Source organism: Sarcophilus harrisii, chromosome 5 (assembly GCF_902635505.1).
Source record: "Sarcophilus harrisii chromosome 5, mSarHar1.11, whole genome shotgun sequence".
NCBI lineage: Eukaryota > Metazoa > Chordata > Mammalia > Dasyuromorphia > Dasyuridae > Sarcophilus > Sarcophilus harrisii.
Window position 1 is genome coordinate 211,142,192 of NC_045430.1, and position 19,756 is coordinate 211,161,947.

At 31.9% G+C, this 19,756-nt stretch overlaps 1 protein-coding gene across 10 annotated transcripts in view; it reads left to right on the forward strand.

The window, feature by feature from the left end:
• Positions 1-19,756, forward strand: part of ZMYND11 (zinc finger MYND-type containing 11) — a 144,005-nt gene that overhangs the window by 90,941 nt on the left and 33,308 nt on the right. For 7 of the 10 annotated variants that reach the window (XR_004229743.1, XM_031939593.1, XM_031939592.1 and 4 more), the window contains one exon: positions 9,617-9,778. The exons of 2 other annotated variants lie outside the window; for them this stretch is intronic. Coding sequence is in view for 6 of the 8 variants with exons in the window: in XM_031939593.1 (XP_031795453.1) it covers positions 9,617-9,778 (162 nt within the window). In the remaining 2 variants the exon portion in view is untranslated. Of the gene's footprint in view, positions 1-9,616; positions 9,779-12,561; positions 12,713-19,756 lie in introns of those variants that run through there. One more of the 10 variants, XM_031939600.1, reaches the window with a different exon arrangement.

Below are 19,756 nucleotides of genomic sequence, written 5' to 3' on the forward strand. Positions count from 1 at the left end.
GCCTCCTTTTTACCCTAATATAATTGGCTATAAAGAAAGAGATGCTAGGCTTAGGAGACTTGGAATTCTAGTCTTAGCTTTCCCACTAGTTTGCTTTGTCTATTCTGGGCAAGTTTTAATTTCATTATTTTTCAGTTTTCTTATCTGTAAAATGGAGCGAACAGTGCTTGACCTTAAACATGTTAGTGAAATATAAAGGATTACTATTACTAGGATAGATATTTTTACAAATTGTTAAATCAGTTCTTTGGGCAATGTGGTCAAGTAGTGGATTTATATATATTGAGGTATCAAGGCAATTGCTGAATTATGAAGATTTTAAATCCTTATAAATTACAAACTTGTTGAAATTCTGAGTACATTTTCTCACTACATCAGCCCCATATTTTTTATTTAGACCTGCTAGAGCAAATTTTAGATTTTTATGATCTTAATGATGAACAGTTAGATCTTTAAATGATTTTTCTTTTCATTGAGTTTTCTTTTTTTTTTAATACATCGACTTTACAATGAAAATAAATGTATTGGTTGTAGTGTTCTTTGTTCAGTTTTCTTGGGTCTCTGGGAGCAGTCTTCTTTAGTCCAAATCCTTTATTATCTCTTTCAAAGTCTTGTCTCTTTTTCCTGGGGCCAGGTTAACTTTCTTGTAGTTCAGATTCTTTCTTATCTCCTTCCTGGGGCTGGGCAGCTTTCTGCAGAGCCTTTCAGACAGACCAGCCTTAGTCTCAGTGGAGAAATGTAGGAGGAGAGCCTGCCACCAGTGGCCTGCCTGAAGATCGAATGAATGTCTGTCCGTCCTTGATTCCAAGAGCTTGAGCTCCCACCTGTCTTCTCTGCCCTCTGAAAGCTTCTCCTCTGTGGCTCTCAGTCCCTGCTTATATGCTCCACACTGAGTATAAACCAATCATTATATCACTAGGAAACCATTATTTGTTGTAAGATTAAATCAGTCATACTGATCCATGCTAAACTAGATAACCATTGTCTCCTTAATTTCACTTAGTACCTTGTTTCAAGTTCTGGTCCATAGCAATTGGTCAACATGATATTTTTCTGACATCTCTAAAGAATTCACTGAGTTAAGAAAAAGATCTTAATCTTTGTGTTTATAAGAATAGCTTAATACCTTTTAAGCCACTACAAATATTTGTTTGCCTACTGTTTTCTTTTCATGAATAGCAATTTAAAATATGGGAAAACATAAAAATAGAAAGTAATCTGTAGTAATTTGTAGTAGAAATTGTATATCAATGGTGTATATCACTACATTCTCCATGTATGAATTCCTCTGTAATCCTGTGCATATTATAATACCAAGCAAAATTGTGAAATGTAGATAAGATTTTTTTTTTTGGTTCATGTCTTAAAAGTGCTATATTAGGAAATCTTTCTTTAGAACAACAGACCAAAACAAGTGAACTCTTTTGACACTCTGGAGTATATCCTGAATTTTTTTATTTTTCCTATACATTTCTGTCTTTTAATAGGATAGTTGAAATCATTAAATATAGAGTAATTTCTTAAAATTCTATTATTACCATCTCCAGTTTTGAAGGATAATATTTTTATCTATTCTTTTACAAATGGAAGCATTACTCAATGCTTTGCTTTTCTGAATTCCATTTAACTATGTTATGGAGTAGCTGATGACATCTGGTGGACCACACTGAAAGTACACCCTGAATGTGTTTAAATGTGTTGAATTTTAGGCCTGACCATTAATATGCAGATTTTGTTACTTTAAATAACTCTTCTGTAAGATATAAGCATCTCTATTTATTACACATAATTATTTCTTTTGCCATTTAATATAATTTAGTAGAATTTATTTTTGGAGAAAGCTAGAATGTATTTTCAATTGCTGTGTTGAGATTGAAGATTAGGCCGTACCAGTTTTGCCAGGGAGCAATTAGACCTTTACATGAAATATCTCTATTCATCAACCATTCCTATAGTACCTGCTATTTGCCAGATATTGTCCTAGGTGCAAGGTGTATAAAGGCAAAATGTGAAACAGTCCTTCCTCTAAAGGAGCTTCCAGATTGTCTGAGAGAACAACATATAAAACAGAAGTAGATACAGAATTTACACAAAATAAATCAGAGTGATTCTAGGAGGCAAAGTTGAGAAGATAATGGCTGCCAGATAGATGATGTCACTACAAAGACCAGAGACAGCAGTTGAACTGCCATGTTTGAAGAATAGCAAGCTAGTTTTAACCATAAATGTGAATGGGGTAAACTTACCAATAAAGAGGAAGCGATTAGCAGAATGGATTAAAAGCCAGAATCCTATAATATGTTGTTTACAAGAAACATACCTGAAGCAGGGAGATACATGCAGAATAAAGGTAAAAGACTGGAGCAAAATCTACTATGCTTTAGGTGAAGTCAAAAAAGCAGGGGTAGCCATCCTGATCTCAGATCAAGCAAAAACAAAAATTGATCTAATTAAAAGAGATAAGGAAGGGCACTATATCTTGCTAAAGGGTAGCATAAATAATGAAGCAATATCAATATTAAACATATATGCACCAAGTGGTGTAGCATCTAAATTCTTAAAAGAGAAATTAAGAAAGCTGCAGGAGGAAATAGACAGCAAAACTATAATAGTGGAAGATCTCAACCTTGCACTCTCAGAATTAGATAAATCAAACCACAAAATAAATAAGAAAGAAGTCAAAGAGGTAAATAGAATACTAGAAAAGTTAGATATGATAGATCTCTGGAGAAAACGAAATGGAGACAGAAAGGAGTACACTTTCTTTTCAGCAGTACATGGAACCTATACAAAAATAGACCATATATTAGGACATAAAAACCTCAAACTCAAATGCAGTAAGGCAGAAATAGTAAATGCATCCTTTTCAGACCACGATGCAATAAAAATTACACTCAACAAAAAGCCAGGGGAAAGTAGGCCAAAAAATAATTGGAAACTAAATAATCTCATAGTAAAGAATGATTGGGTGAAACAGCAAATCGTAGACATAATTAATAACTTCACCCAAGAAAATGACAATAATGAGACATCATACCAAAATGTGTGGGATGCAGCCAAAGCGGTAATAAGGGGAAATTTCATATCTTTAGAGGCCTACTTGCATAAAATAGAGAAAGAGAAGGTCAATGAATTGGGCTTGCAACTAAAAATGCTAGAAAAGGAACAAATTAAAAACCCCTAGTCAAACACTAAACTTGAAATTCTAAAAATAAAAGGAGAGATCAATAAAATTGAAAGTAAAAAGACTATTGAATTAATTAATAAAACTAAGAGTTGGTTCTATGAAAAAACCAACAAAATAGACAAACCCTTAGTAAATCTGATTAAAAAAAGGAAAGAGGAAAATCAAATTGTTAGTCTTAAAAATGAAAAGGGAGAACTCACCACTAATGAAGAGGAAATTAGAGCAATAATTAGGAATTACTTTGCCCAACTTTATGGCAATAAATTCGACAATTTAAATGAAATGGAAAAATAACTTCAAAAATATAGCTTGCCCAGATTAACAGAGGAAGAAGTAAATATCCTAAACAGTCCCATCTTAGAAAAATAAATAGAATAAGCTATTAACCAATTCCCTAAGAAAAAATCCCCAGGACCAGATGGATTTACATGTGAATTCTACCAAACATTTAAAGAACAATTAACTCCAATGCTATATAAACTATTTGAAAAAATAGGGATTGAAGGAGTCCTACCAAACTCCTTTTACAACACAGATATGGTACTGATACCTAAACCAGTTAGGCTGAAAACAGAAAATTATAGACCAATCTCCCTAATGAATATCAATGCTAAAATCTTAAATAAAATATTAGCAAAATCATTCCCAGGATAATACACTATGACCAAGTAGGATTTATACCAGGAATGCAGGGCTGGTTCAATATTAGGAAAACTATTAGCATAATTGACTATATCAATAAGCAAACTAACAAAAACCATATGATCATCTCAATAGATGCAGAAAAAGCATTTGATAAAATCCAACATCCATTCCTAATAAAAACACTTGAGAGTATAGGGATAAATGGACTTTTTCTTAAAATAGTCAGGAGCATATATTTAAAACCATCAGTGAGCATCATATGCAATGGGGAAAAACTGGAACCTTTCCCAGTAAGATCTGGAGTGAAGCAATGTTGCCCACTGTCACCATTACTATTTAATATTGTATTAGAAATGCTAGTTTTGGCAATAAGAGTTGAGAAAGAGATTAAAGAAATTAGAGTAGGCAATGAGGAAACCAAACTATCACTCTTTGCAGATGATATGATGGTATACTTAGAGAGAACCCCAGAGATTCTACTAAAAAGCTATTAGAAATAATTTGTAACTTTAGCAAAGTTTCAGGTTATAAAATAAATCCCCATAAATCCTCAGCATTTTTATACATCACCAACAAAATCCAACAGCAAGAGATACAAAGAGAAATTCCATTCAGAATAACTGTCGACAGCATAAAATATTTGGGAATCTATCTACCAAAGGAAAGTCAGGAATTATATGAGCAAAATTACAAAAGAACTCTCCACACAAATAAAGTCTGACTTAAATAATTGGAAAAATATTAAGTGCTCCTGGATAGGCCAAGCGAATATAATAAAGATGACAATACTCCCTAAACTAATCTATTTATTTAGTGCTATACCATTCAGACTTCCAAGAAAATATTTTAATGATCTAGAAAAAATAACAACAAAATTCATATGGAATAATAAAAGGTTGAGAATCTCAAAAGAATTAATGAAAAAAAAAAATCAAATGAAGGTGGCCTAGCTGTACTTGATCTAAAACATATTATAAAGCAGCAGTCACCAAAACCATTTGGTATTGGCTAAGAAATAGATTAGTTGATCAGTGGAACAGGTTAGGTTCACAAGACAGGTTAGTCAACTATAGCAATCTAGTGTTTAACAAACCCAAACATCCTAACTTTTGGGATAAGAATTCATTATTTGACAAAAACTACTGGGATAACTGGAAATTAGTGTGGCAGAAATTAGGCATGGACCCACACTTAACACCGTATACCAAGATAAGATCAAAATGTGTCCATGATTTAGGCATAAAGAACAAGATTATAAACAAATTGGAGGAACATAGGATAGTTTATCTCTCAGACTTGTGGAGGAGGAAGAAATTTGTAACCAAAGATGAACTAGAGACCATTATTGATCACAAAATAGAAAATTTTGATTACATCAAATTAAAAAGCTTCTGTACAAACAAAACTAATTCAAACAAGATTAGAAGGGAAGCAACAAACTGGGAAAACATCTTCACAGTTAAAGGTTCTGATAAAGGCCTCATTTCCAAAATATATAGAGAACTGACTCTAATTTATAAGAAACCAAGCCATTCTCCAATTGACAAATGGTCAAAGGATATGAACAGACAATATTCAGATGATGAATTATTACCACTCATATGAAAGAGTGTTACAAATCATTATTAATCAAAGAAATGCAAATTAAAACAACTCTGAGATACCACTACACACCTGTCAGATTGGCTCAGATGACAGGAAAAAATAATGATGATTGTTGGAGGGGATGCGGGAAAACTGGGACACTGATACATTATTGGTGGAGTTGTGAATGAATCCAACCATTCTGAAGAGCAATCTGGAATTATGCCCCAAAAGTTATCAAACTGTACATACCCTTTGACCCAGCAGTGCTACTACTGGGCTTATACCCCAAGAAGATACTAAAGAAGGGAAAGGGACCTGTATGTGCCAAAATGTTTGTGGCAGCCCTGTTTGTAGTGGCTAGAAACTATGGATGCCCATCAATTGGAGAATGGTTGGGTAAATTGTGGTATATGAATATTATGGAATATTATTGTTCTGTAAGAAATGACCAGCAGGATGAATACAGAGAGTCTTGGAGAGACTTACATGAACTGATGCTAAGTGAAATGAGCAGAACCAAGAGATCGTTATATACATCAACAATGATACTGTATGAAAATATAATCTGATGGAAGTGGATCTCTTTGACAAAGAGACCTAATTCAATTTCAATTGCTCAATGATGAACAGAAGCAGCTACGCCCAAAGAAAAAAACACTGGGAAATGAATGTAATCTGTTTGCATTTTTGTTTTTCTTCCCAGGTTATTTTTACCTTCTGAATCCAATTCTCCCTGTGCAACAAGAAAACTGTTTGGTTCTGCACACATATATTGTATCTAGGATATACTACGACATATTCAACATATATAGGACTGCTTGCCATCTAGGGGAGGGGGTGGAGGGTGGGAGGGAAAAATCGGAACAGAAGTGAGTGCAAGGGATAATATTGTAAAAAAAATTACCCTGGCATGGGTTCTGTCAATAAAAAGTTATTATTTAAAAAAAAAATAAAGAATAGCAAGCTAGATCAGAGAAGAAAATAGTAGAGAATGAGGCAGGACATGCAGGATCAATATGCCCAGAAGTTTAAATTTGATCATAGAGGTAATAAAAAATTCTTGAATTTTGTTGAGAAGCAACCTGATCAGACCTGTGCTTGAAGCAAATCACTTTGGCAACAAAGTGGAGGAGACATGAAATAGACAAATTTCTAAATATTTAACCCAATTTGAATTATCCTACTTTAGTATATATTTATGATCACACTTTAATTTTATATTATCATGAAAAATTTGATCTAAAACTATTATATGATAGAAACAACATCTATTATTTCTTTTGGAGAAGATTTTTTTTCTCTTTCTTTTTTTATTTATTTATTTTTTTAATAGCTTTTTATTTACAAGTTATATGCATGGGTAATTTTACAGCATTGACAATTGCCAAACCTTTTGTTCCAATTTTTCCCTTCCTTCCCCCGACCCCCTCCCCTAGATGGCAGGATGGCCAGTAGATGTTAAATATATTAAAGTATAAATTAAATACAAAATAAATATACATGACCAAACTGTTATTTTGCTGTACAAAAAGAATCAGACTCTGAAATATTGTACAATTAGCCTGTGTAGTAAATCCAAAATGCCAGCAGGCAAAAATATAGGGATTGGTAATTCAGTGTAATGGTTCTTAGTCATCTCCCAGAGTTCTTTCACTGGGCTGTAGCTGGTTCAGTTCATTACTGCTCCATTGGAACTGATTTGGTTCATCTCATTGCTGAAGATAGCCAGGTCCATCAGAATTGGTCATCATATACTATTGTTGTTGAAGTATATAATGATCTCGTTTCACTTAGCATCAATTCATGTAAGTCTCTCCAGGACTTTCTGAAATCATCCTGCTGGTCATTTCTTACTGAACAATAATATTCATATACCACAATTTATGCAGCCATTCTCCAATTGATGGGCATCTACTCAGTTTCCAGTTTCTGGCCACTACAAAGAGGGCTGCCACAAACATTCATGCACATACAGGTCCCTTTCCCTTCTTTATGATCTCTTTGGGATCTAAGCCCAGAAGTAACACTGCTGGATCAAAGGGTATCTTGCTTTCTTCTATTAAGTAGCCTGAATTCTATTGATTGCTATTTTGGCTATTTTGTGAAAATCACTTCTTGATTTTAAAAAATTGAAAAATGTACAAATGATGTGAGATAGCAATGTTCTCTTATTATATTTAACCAGATATGTGATGACAAAATCATATAAGATATCTCCATAACTTAAAATTCAGCAAAACATCTACACAAAAACACAAATTGTTAGCAATTGTTTGTGAAATTGAAACCAACCAAAGAATTTACTTTAAAAAAAAAGCTTTCTTTATATATATGAAGAAGTTATATACCATTTCTTTAGTTTCAAGGAAAATGAGATAGACTGTCTATACATTATCATTAGAGCAACTCAAGGGATAATATTAGTTTGTGCCAACTATCTTTTCAAGTTATAATTACAAAGCCAAATTATTTTTTGATTAATTTTATGTATTGATAGATATAAATACCTTTGCCAGCTAAGTGAATAATAATATTCATGCTACCTTGATAATTATGCCCCTAATTTAAGTAAATTTAAGTAAAGTCATAATATTAGTAGCCCAGAAATGTTTACGAGGATGTTAAGCTTTTGAATTACATTCTTCAGTTTAGATGCTGATAGTCTTGACTGGACTTGGTTTGTGGAAAATTTATCCAATCTTGTTGTTCAAGAAGAGCTAGTGCTAATCATGGTAAAGCACTTAAAGGAATTGAGGGAAGGGAGTTCAGTTCCATAAAACAAGATTGCAAATTAACTTCATCACCTTTTTTATACATAGGTCATTTTTATGAAGAACTTGAAACAATAACTGTGAGAAGGCTTAGTTGGGAAAAAATGCAGAGATCATTTGTGTACTAGCAATTAGATTTTTTTTACATCCAATAATATCCATAGTCAGAGTCAGCCCTAAAAATGGCTACATTTTAACATGTATTTTGGTAAACTTTTAGTTTTTACTTTTTAAACTGTATTCCTTCAAATTCAGATTCTGAATTTGATAACATAACCAAACGCTTATATGCTAGTTAGTGGTAGTTTGGGAGTTATTTAAATGAAATAATTCTAACATTGTGAAAAAAATACTAATTATAATTTATCAATGAGTATGATCTCTCATGGGACTCCACAGTATTCTAGATTCTTAACAATTTTAATAGTTTCTTTATTAAAACAAAATCTCTGATGACTTAGTAAAAAAGCATTTATTCAGCACCTGCTCTGCGCCAGAAATTCTGCTAAATTCTGGGGGTACAAATTAAGGCAAAAGACAGCTCCTGTCTTCAAGGATCTCATACTATAATGGGGGGGGCAGGAACAACCAGCAAATAAATACAAACAAGCTATATATAGGATAAATAGGATTATTTTTAGGCACTAAAATTAAGAATAGTTGAGGAAAGCTTCTTGTAGAAGAATTTTAGCTCATAATTCAAGGAAGTCAGAGAATACAAGAAATAGGATAAAAAAAGGAAAGCATTCTAGGCATGAGGGACAACTAAAAAAAATGTCCCGAGCCCAACAGATGGGAGTGCTTTATTCTAATTGCAGCTCAGGAGGCCAGTGTTATTAGAGTAAAGACTATATGGTTTAGCATAAGATGTAAGACTGAAAAGGTTGTGGGGAGAGAATGAAGGGCTTGGAATGCCAGAGTATTTTATATTTGATGTTGGAGGTGATAGGGAGCCATTTGAAGTTTATTGAGTAGGCAAGATGACATAATTATACTGGTCCACTGTACCGTAGAAATACCACTTTGGTGATTGAATGGAAGATTGTTTAGGACATTTATTATTTATTCAAATTCATTCATTAAATTGTTGAAAAATTAATTTATAAGTTAATAAACAATTATTAACAAATTGATCATTGGTTATATAAAAGATTAGTAGACAATTTTATACATTTGAATATTAATATATTTGGATTGGTTTACAAATTTTATCTTTTTTGATAATGTTAAAGACAGCATTTTTAAGAATTATTGAAGTCCTTCAAGATTCTAGATTTAAAAATAAATTTACTACAAATCAAATGTAGTAAATATCCAAATACTTATATTATTTTCTAAAGGGCTTCAAAATTTTTATTTTATTCTGTATTGTTTCAGATGTCAACAAAATATTACAAGTTTTGTTTTTGTTTTTTGTTTTGTATAGGACTGGGAAACAGAAAATCATGACTGGTATTGTTTTGAATGCCATTTGCCTGGAGAGGTATTGATATGTGACCTGTGTTTTCGTGTTTATCATTCCAAGTGTTTATCTGATGAATTCAGGCTTAGAGACAGCAGTAGCCATTGGCAATGTCCAGTTTGTAGAGTAAGTATCCCTGAGCTTTAATGTGCTATTTAAAAGGTTGACTTTATTGATAACTACATTAAAGTGTCTCAGATGGTCTGGCTAACAAAGAATAAGATAGTGATATTTTGCCTATTAAAATGCTGATCAATGTAAAAAGTATAAATATGGATATTTTTGAATATTGAAATTATTTTAGGGTTTTGCCCATGAGAACTTTGAGTCATATTAAAAACTGTATGCTGCCTTCTTTTACTCTAAATTGACTTGCTATTTATTGCAGCCCAAGAACATATGGCCTTTGACGCCCATATAATATTGTGCCATTCCAGATTTTCTTCTACAAGTATTTGATTCAGTACTTCAAAATCTGCGCCATCCACAGAAACATACTACCAAAACATGTTCTCAAAAGTAGAATCCTTTATCTTTTTAAAAAAAAAATTCCCCTTTTTTATCTACATCCACTTATTCTTGTTAGATCTTGAATTAGCTTATTGTCTATTTTTTTATCTTGAGGAGGGATAGTAGGGTGGGAATAATTGAGATTAAGAATTTTTTTAAACATATAGGTAAAAGTTGTGTTCACAATTAATTTTATTTCTCTTAACCCTACCAAAATATGTTTATTATAATGATAGGTAGGCATAAGGGTACTATATATTTGCTATATATTAATTGTTAGATATTAAAATTTAATATTTAAAGAATGTTTTTGACTGATGCCTAAACTGTTCATGGTTACCTAGTATACAATTACACTTAGCAGTTTGTAGGTTACCCAAAATACTTGTGTTATATTTCCATATATTTTTATTGATTCTGTCAGATTATTCTATATGTTTGTTTAGTCTTTTAATATTTCTTACCTTTGAAGTTACAAAGACTTTCTGAAAGAAGTATAGGTCAAATCTAGAATATATGCTCTACTCTTTTTTGCCATTTTTGAATCCCTGTTTATTTATTATCTTAGTGTCATTGTATTATTTTATTGATATTGGTTTGCAGTTTAAACAAAGTATAACAAAAATATAACAAAGTCATGTGGAAAATAAATATTAACAAGGATTAATTGCTTCCATGAGTGTTCAAATGCTATGGTTTTAAGTAGCCTAAATCTGTACATGTGCTCAAGTTATTTAACTTCCCTGAGCCTGAGTTTTTTTAAAGAGGGAAACAGATTAGATGAACTTTGAAGACCCTTCTAGCTCTAGCTCTATTATTGTAAATATGTCTTCCAACAAAGTGGCTGCTTCAACCAATGGTATATGTGTGTGTATATATGTATATACATATATTCATATTAATTAAACAGAGTACCAGCATTAAAACATGTTTACTGTCATAGATTACATTTCATTCTCTTCAGGCAATTATCCTGTTAGAAAGTAGGAAGTTCCTAAGACCCAAATTAAAGGAAGACAAACAAAGGAATCAATAATCAAAGTTGTATTTCAATTCAAAGTATTTTGTGTTAATAATACCTCAGAGTTTTAGCAAAGAAAACTGAAAATCCAAAAGAAGTCATTAATGCCAAAAGCTCTTAAGCTTAGAATCAAAAGGACCTGGGTTTTAGCCCTGGTTCTAATTCAAACAAGTCACTTAACTTAATTTCCTTATCTTTACTTTATAGATAATCTTTCACTTCCTATCTCTTAGGACTGTGTGTTAGGACAAAGATGTTTTTGCATAAACCAAAAAGCCCTATATAAATGAGTTAATGTTATTAATGTGTAACATTATTTTTGACTAATTTTTAGTGGTAAAATAATTTTAAAAGCTTTTAATTCCGAGTTGTTTTTAAAATTCCATTCAAAATGCTTTATATGCCATCACAATTTTTTAGAACTGAAAGAGACCCTTGGAAGTCATCTAATTCAACATTTTGAATTAACATATGAGAAAACTGAGACCCTGAGAAATCAAGCAGTTGCATAGGATTATAGCTTTAGAGCTGGAAAGGGACCTTCCAGGCCCTGTCTCTTTATTTTATGGAAGAGGAAATGAAATTCTAATAAATTAGAGACAAGGTTACACAACCAATAAATATTATAGCCAAGGATTGAAGCCAAGTCCTTTAACTACTTTTTTTCTCTACCATGCTACTGTGTTTATCTGCCCATATCCCCTTCACCTCTCCATATATTCAGTTATGTCTGAAGATATTTGTTAATGACTTCCATCAAAATTAGTTATTAAATGTTTTTATTCAGTTCCCTGTAAATGCTAACTGGTTTTTTTGTAAATTGAATAATTGTTTTTACTTCATTGTTTATCTACTGCTTCACATAAATCTTAAGATAGCTTAGATAATGTATTAGGATTGTATTTAGAGAGAATTCCTGTTCAGATTCAGATTTGGCTAAATTGTTATCAGAGGTCTCTTCCAAACCTGAGATTTGTGAAAGTTCTCAGAACTTTCTCCTATTTTTTCTCCTATCTTTTCTTGTCTCTTTTTACAGCCTAGAAACTTTTCAAAATCTTATATACTGCAATTCTGTAATTGGCAACAAAAACTGAGCTAAATGTTTCTTTTGTAATTCACGGGTTATATTTTTTGAGAAGAAATACTTTTTGCAGAATGAGAGGATTGTGCTATATTGATATTATAAAACGGAAACATTTTTATTTTTCTATGAAGAATTATTTTATACATACTTATTTGTCTATAAAAATTTAAACTTCTAGAATGAAGATTGCATCTTAAAAAATTAAATATATAAATTTCAGAATAAAGCTTTTTAACACATATACGTAAATATCTAGGTATATGAAATTTTAAAATAGAAAATTATTTTAATATGTTTTAGTATGTCTGTCATTTCACAACCCCTGCAGCATTGACTTTTGCTATTTTTTGTCATCTCTGCCAATTTTCAGGGTGTGAAGTGAAACCTTGGAGTTCTTTCAATGAAGATGAATTAACTTTTGTAGTGAGCAACTTTGGAAGAAAAGGTGCTAAATGTTTAATGCAAAAAAAATTCTACTTTAGGAAAATAATAATTCATAATGAAATAGTATATTCTTGATAAATAAATATTTTGAAAAATATGTAAACAAAAGAGATAATGTAAAAACAGTTCATTTGCATATAAAATTGTCCTTATAATGATATAAAGATCACTCAGTCACTCAACAAGCATTTATTGAATTTATTGAACTATATGCTACATAACATATTAAGTTATAGAGATAAAGAGAAAAATAATAACCATTTGTCACTCTCAACAAATTCACAGTCTAATGGAGGAGGACTGCATGTGAAACCTATATATAAACAAGCTAATTCTAGGACAATTTGAAGAGACCATAGAGGAAAGCTAGCAGCTCTTTTCTCCCTTTTAAAAGAGAAGGGCAAAGAAAGCCTTCAAGTAAATCTTTTAATGAAGGATTCTTGTAGAAGGTGATATTTTAGCTAGGATTTGAAGCAAACCAGGAATTAAAGGCAAGAGAGACAATAAAATACAAGTAGGAGATTTTATATATGCCTAGGATATGGTAGAGAGTAACTGTAATCTACTGTGAAAGCTAGGGCAGATCAGGAAAGGATTAGGATTTTTTTTAACCAGGGTGGTTGCAGAATCAGAGGAGAAATGGTTGTATATACAAAAGGTGCTATAAAATAGAAGGGGAGTTGGGATAGCTCATTGGCAAGAGTAGGAAGACTCATCTTCCTGGGTTCAAATCTGACCTCAGACACTCATTATGTGGCCCTGAGCAAATGACAACTCCATTTGCCTCAGTTTCCTTATTTGTAAGAAGAACTGGAGAAGGAAATGGCAAACCAATCTAGTATCTCTGCCAAGAAAACCCCATTTGGAGTTACAGAGAGTTGGCCATGACTGAACAGCAACTAAAAAAGGAAAAAGGAAAACATTTAGCAAGAAGGACACCCAAGTTGTGAGCCTGAATTACTTACTATGGTGACACCCTCCATGGAAAATTAAGAAGAGGGACAAACCTGGGAAAAGATAATAAATTCAATTTTAGATATTTTGGTCACAGGTTCAAGATATGTAAGAGACAGTTGGAGACTTGAAACATGTTTCAAGTAGATTAGAAAAGAAATTAAAATTGGATTAAATAAATCTGAGAATCCTTTACATAAAAATAATAGTTGAATCTATGGCAGCTGATGAGATTACCACTTATAAAAGGAGAAGATAAGGAGACCCCAAGCGGTCTTGGGGAGCAAATGCCTGTGATTACTGGGAATGACCTGAATAACAATCCAACAAAGACTTAAGAGAGTTGGAGAACTTGAAAGGAGCAATCACAAAAACCGAAAGAGAGGAAACTAGGAGATGAACAATAGTATTGAAGGTTTCAGAGAGATGTGAAGGAAAAGGATGGAGAAAAGGCCATTAAATTTGGCAATTAAGAAATTGTTGGTGATTTTTGAAGAGAGCAGTTGAATGATGATGAAGCCTAGCTTAAGAGAGTTAAAGAAGTGGGAGAAAAGGGAAGTAGAGGGTTTTTAATCATCAATTTGTCAATTGTGTGAATTTAACTTTACCTTGGATTCTCATCTCCCTCGGGTGTTTTAAAATATAATGCTATATAACAAATATCAAATTGTTTGCTCTCTTACGGAGGGAAGGAGGGAAAAAATTTGGAATTTGTAACTTTGTAAAAGATGAATATTAGAAAAGAGTGTACAAATATTTTAAATGTACATTCTAGGATGATCTTACAAGTCATATGTATAATATATATAGCCAATAATTGTTTTAAAGAATAATTTAAGTCAGTTTTTGTAGTAATTCATTATTTTACAACTCTATAAAATATCTTTTTGAGAAATATTTTTCTACTTTGAAATATCTACTGTTTTGGATATTTTTTTGGGGGGGACTTCATTTTATAAACTCACTGGATTTTTATTCTAATATAGATTTTGAATGTTGAATTTTGAAAAAGGGGATTGTTTATATCATTTAACATCTTAATAAGCACAGAAACAAAAAAGATACCTTCACTTTTTAAATTACATGTTATAGTATGTGTGTATATATATATGCATATATGTATATACACATGACAGTATGAAAACACATGGAGTTTTTATAGCCATTTTCTTTTGTATTCCATGAATGAGCAAACAGGATTCCCCCCTCCCCCTTCCACACTGCTCCTTTCTTACTCTGCCCCTTCCTTGTAGGTGGAGTTTCTTGATCTCTGTTCAAAGGAAGCTAGGAGATTCTCAGAGGCAGAGTAAAGAAGGTGTACATCAATCCCATAGGGACAGCTTTTGCAAAAGTGTGGAGATGAGAAATAGAATGACAAAATTGTGAAATACAAAGAGACTAGTTTAGCTTCAGTCCCACTCTGTAAATAATGCCTCCAAAAAGGAAATTGATGCTATGGTATTCTGTTCCATACAATTTCAGGCTTTATGTGTCCTTAAGCATATTCTTCTGCGTCTCTATACTTCTGACTAGAAAGAGAATTATAAAAAATGAGAAGGTGCACTTCTTTTGTACTGGGTAAAATATATAACTAGGCTAAGTTCTCTTTAGGACTAAGCCCACTATGAGATACTCTTTTTATCTTACAGTGCCTTCCTTCTAATGGTGCCATTCTTACTCTAGCTTACTCTGGTCAGTCTAACCTGCCAGACAATAGCTTTCTCCCACCTTGTGGGGTATTTCTTTTCTCCTGGTTAATTGTGAGTTCCCCTGGGGACTTGTCTTTTTCCTTCTTCTAACTATATCCTTTCCCAACTGTATTTCAATCTTAACCTTTCCTGGTATCTATTGTATCCCTTTATTTTGTCTGAAACCTCTTCCCTTAAATAAATCCGCCTTTGTCAAGGAGGGATGGATGTGTATGTGTGTGTGTGTGTGGTGTGTGGGTGGGTGTGGGTGTGGGTATAGGTATGCGTGCACTCCCATATGTGTGTATAGCTAGCACCTCTTGCAAATAAAAGTCAGTTTAGTATTTGCCTTGTAAAGCTCTCAAGCAACAAGTTTCTTTAAAAGTACATAAAGCTCATATAAAATCTTATATAACTCTAAGAAAATTTCAACTAATTTCTTAACAATTTTCCCATTTAAATGCAGATTCAATTGTGGATTTCTTTTTTGGCCTTCATTTTATAAACTGTGTAACCTTATATGAGCCAGTGACCTCATTAGGCATTTAAGGTTCTTTTAAAATAACTTTATTTTTTGTAGGAGAGGGGAGGCAATTGGGGTTAAATGACTTGCCCAGCGTCATATAGCTAGTAAATGTTAAGTGCCTGAGGTCAAATTTGAACTCAGGTTCTCCTGACTCCAGGGCCAATGTTTTACCCACTGTCTAGCTGTCCCCTAAAAAAAAAAAAAAAAAAAAAAAAAAAAAAAAAAAAAAAAAAAAAAAAAAAAAAATTCAAGGACTCTCTTATGAACTTTAGAATTGATTGTATGACATGGGAGACTGCCCAGCATAGCATTCCCTCATCAGAGAAGGTGCTGTGCTCTATGAGCAAAGAATTGAATTTGTTCAGAAGCAATGTGCTGTGTACAAAGTTAGAGAAGCCACTCCAAATGTTCTAGGGACTATTTGTGCCCGATCTGTAGCAGAACATTCTGAGCTTGTATTGGTCTGATCAGCCACAATCAGATACACTGTAACTCAACTCTAACATAGTGATGTTATTTTGTCCTTTGAAAACAAAGGATAATAACCAATTAACCAACCAAAATAATTTTACCTAAATCATTTTGGAAAATTTGGGCGTATGGATTGGATGACTGACCCACAGTGATTTGTAAGTCTCTGCCCAAATTAGGCCCCGGAGGTAGAATGTAGCCCAAGTGAAATCCATGTAAGTAATCTCACTTGGTTTTTGTGACTATTTATTAATACTATAACATTGTAATGCTATACTTTTCACTGTAATATAAGAATTTTAGATCACTATATAAACTTGATATTACCTTAATATCAGACCAATGATAAATACTTTCTAAATGTAAAGGTTAACTTGAGCTATGATAAATAATAATTTAAGAAATTGGACACACAAGTGTCACTATTTCCAGTGTATTTTTAACAACTAAAACACTCCATCCAAATGTAGTATTTTTTCATTATTGAGAAATAATGTAGTCCAGAAATAAACTACAGTAGAACAACAACAGATCATAGGATAGGGAGTGATGGAAAATTTTGTAGAAATTGAAAGTAAAGGAAAATTTTTAATAATTAAAAATCTGAATTCCATTCTAACTTTAAAAATTTTGATTGTATACCTAATCCAAATATCCTAACTTCATATAGCATATTGATTTCTTTGACTATTATACTAGTTATAGTTATTGGGATCCAACTGCAGATACATCTTTCTTTAAAAGTCTCTCATAAAAAACTACTGAAGCTTTTTTTTTAATGGCCACTCCAACAGTTTGTGTTCTTTTCTGTGAAATCCAATTCACCAAAAGATTGAAATGTTTATAGGAAACTTGGTTCTTAGGAACATAAACAAAAACAGCAAGAATATAGATGGCATAATTATGAAATTAAAATATTTTGTCATAAAATTGGTTTCTACTCCCGAGTTTGTTCCATACTTTATCATTGTATTATAATCATTTTTCAGATAAGTAACTGAAAATCTTAAGTGATTTATAGGTTATATACAGTGGTAGCAACAGACCCCAGATTAAGCCTGTTTTAGTTCTCTGCCTAATGTTTAATCTAGTGAGGCCATAATGTAAGGAACTTAAGGACAGTATCTACTTCAGAGGCCATTGGTACCACTTGCTTTTAAAAATGAGAAAACATGCTCAGCAGCAGCATAGCTTCTCTCACACCAGAGTTAATGCTGTTTCTAGGTAAGCTTAAGTGAATTATCTGCCTTATTTTTTTTCCCAAACATCATTTTCATCATTCTTAAAATTCTTTTAATTTTCATACTTCTTTTACGTTGGAACTAAACATAGAAAAAGTATGACACTTAAATATTCTCATCTTTTTACTCCTTTACGAATATCATCTTTTGTCTCTAACCTGTTTCAGTTCAAAAGGGTTGTATCCAAGATTACAAGAATAGGGCCAAATATTAAATTTTAAAATAAGTCTTAAGAAAAAATCATTTACTAAATCTTAAGAAGCATCACTAATGTAGGAATGAAAGAGAAAACTGCATTTTAGAGTCTTTATTGACCATTGTGCACCATAAGATTTTCATAGTAATTAAAATTGCACATTTGTCAACAGTTATTTTTCTGAAATTTGTAATAATCACATGAGTTTAATTACCACTTAATTATCATAATAGCATGAGTTGGCGGCAGAGAGATGGAAAGTACTTCTGATGCCAGTCTTATTTTTATTAATTCTGAGATATGATGCTCAAAAATCACATTTTTGTCTTCATAAAACTGCTTAATCACTAAAGTGAATGATTTTTTAAAATTTTCATCAGATAATGGCAAGGAAGAAAATAATTTAATATGAACATGATTTTAGTATATACTTATGTATTTTTTATTGCATCTGTATCATAGATCTATTTTTCTATTTTTGTTATAATTTTATTAATATTTTTAAGTAGAAGAAACTAAGGGAAAAATAATTATAAATAGACTCAGCTGTCAGAATAGGTGAAATTAAACTTAGGAAGTAAAGGTTACTCTTGTTCAGTGAAGTAATTTATGAAATTTAAGAGTAATGTACTTTGGTTGTTCAATTGTTTCAATTCTGTTTCTATCTCTTCCAGACCCCATTTGGGTTTTTTTTTGGGGGGGGGCAAAGATACTGGAATGATTTGCTGTTTTCTTCTCCAGCTCAATTTGCAGATGAGCAACCAAGGCAAACAGGGTTAAGTGACTTGACTAGGTTCATATAGCTAGTCAGTATCAGGCTAGGTTTGAACTTAGGAAGGTGAGTCTTTCTGACTTCAGGCCTACCACTCTGTGCAATAACCACTCATAAGTCTATACATTTAACCTTAGTTGTCTACATAGTACAAATTATGTAAATGTATCAAGTCATAGAAAGGAGACTATTAAGTATACTTATGGCTTTATTGGAAAATGTCAGGTCTACTGAGACCTGAAAAAAAAAAGTCTATTAATATCATTTCAGAACCAAAAAACCCTATCTATGAATTTTGCTTTTGTAAATTTTTATCTGTTAAAGATGAATTCTTTATTGTGGGGAAATAAAGTTTTAAGAATACTTGTCAACTGAATTAACTTCAAGAATAATTTTTAGGTTAATCACAGAAGGGAATTGACTTTTATCATAGCTTCTCAACTAGAGTGTAAGTAAGCTTTATATTTAGTTTTTCCTGAAAGAAATTTAAGTTGGACTTTTGTAGAATGAACTATAAAATTCTTCTTGAAGTGTTACATGAAGATGATGTTCTAATAGATTGGGGGCAGGATGAGGGAAGGTAGCAGTTAAAGCAGTTTGTTTAGAAACCGAAGCCAGTTTAATTCTAGTATTTATTCCTTTGTACGTCCCTAAGGCTACAGATTCCTTTTTTACTCAAATCTTCTTATTTCTATCTTGCATAGTTTACAGATCTAAGTAGTCCACTTGAATTGTATTTGGATGAAAATATCTTTCTAAAAGCCTTTTAAAACATAATTGCCAACTCATTCAAAATCAGGTTTTTATTGGATATTATTTAGTTTTTTGAAAATCATGTCCCTAGTTTGCATGATATCAATATTACTGTTATTTTATGGGTTTTCTAAAGAGGTAAATCTCAGAATTTCATATTTAAAATATCTCAGTAATGCTGAATTTGTAAGACATTTAAATTGTTTTTAAAGGAATACAAATTAGAATTAAAATATTGTGGTAATATATAACAGGACTTCATTACTTCTAGATTTTGTTTTCATTGTAAATGAAAGTAAAGATTGAAAAGACCTTTATTTAAGTTATATAATTACATGAAGAAATTTTTACATGGCACATAATATTAAAGTATAAAATAGAGGTTTTCTGTACGGCTTCAAAGATGTTTTAAAAGTATGGTTTCTTTGGTTTCAAACAAAATAC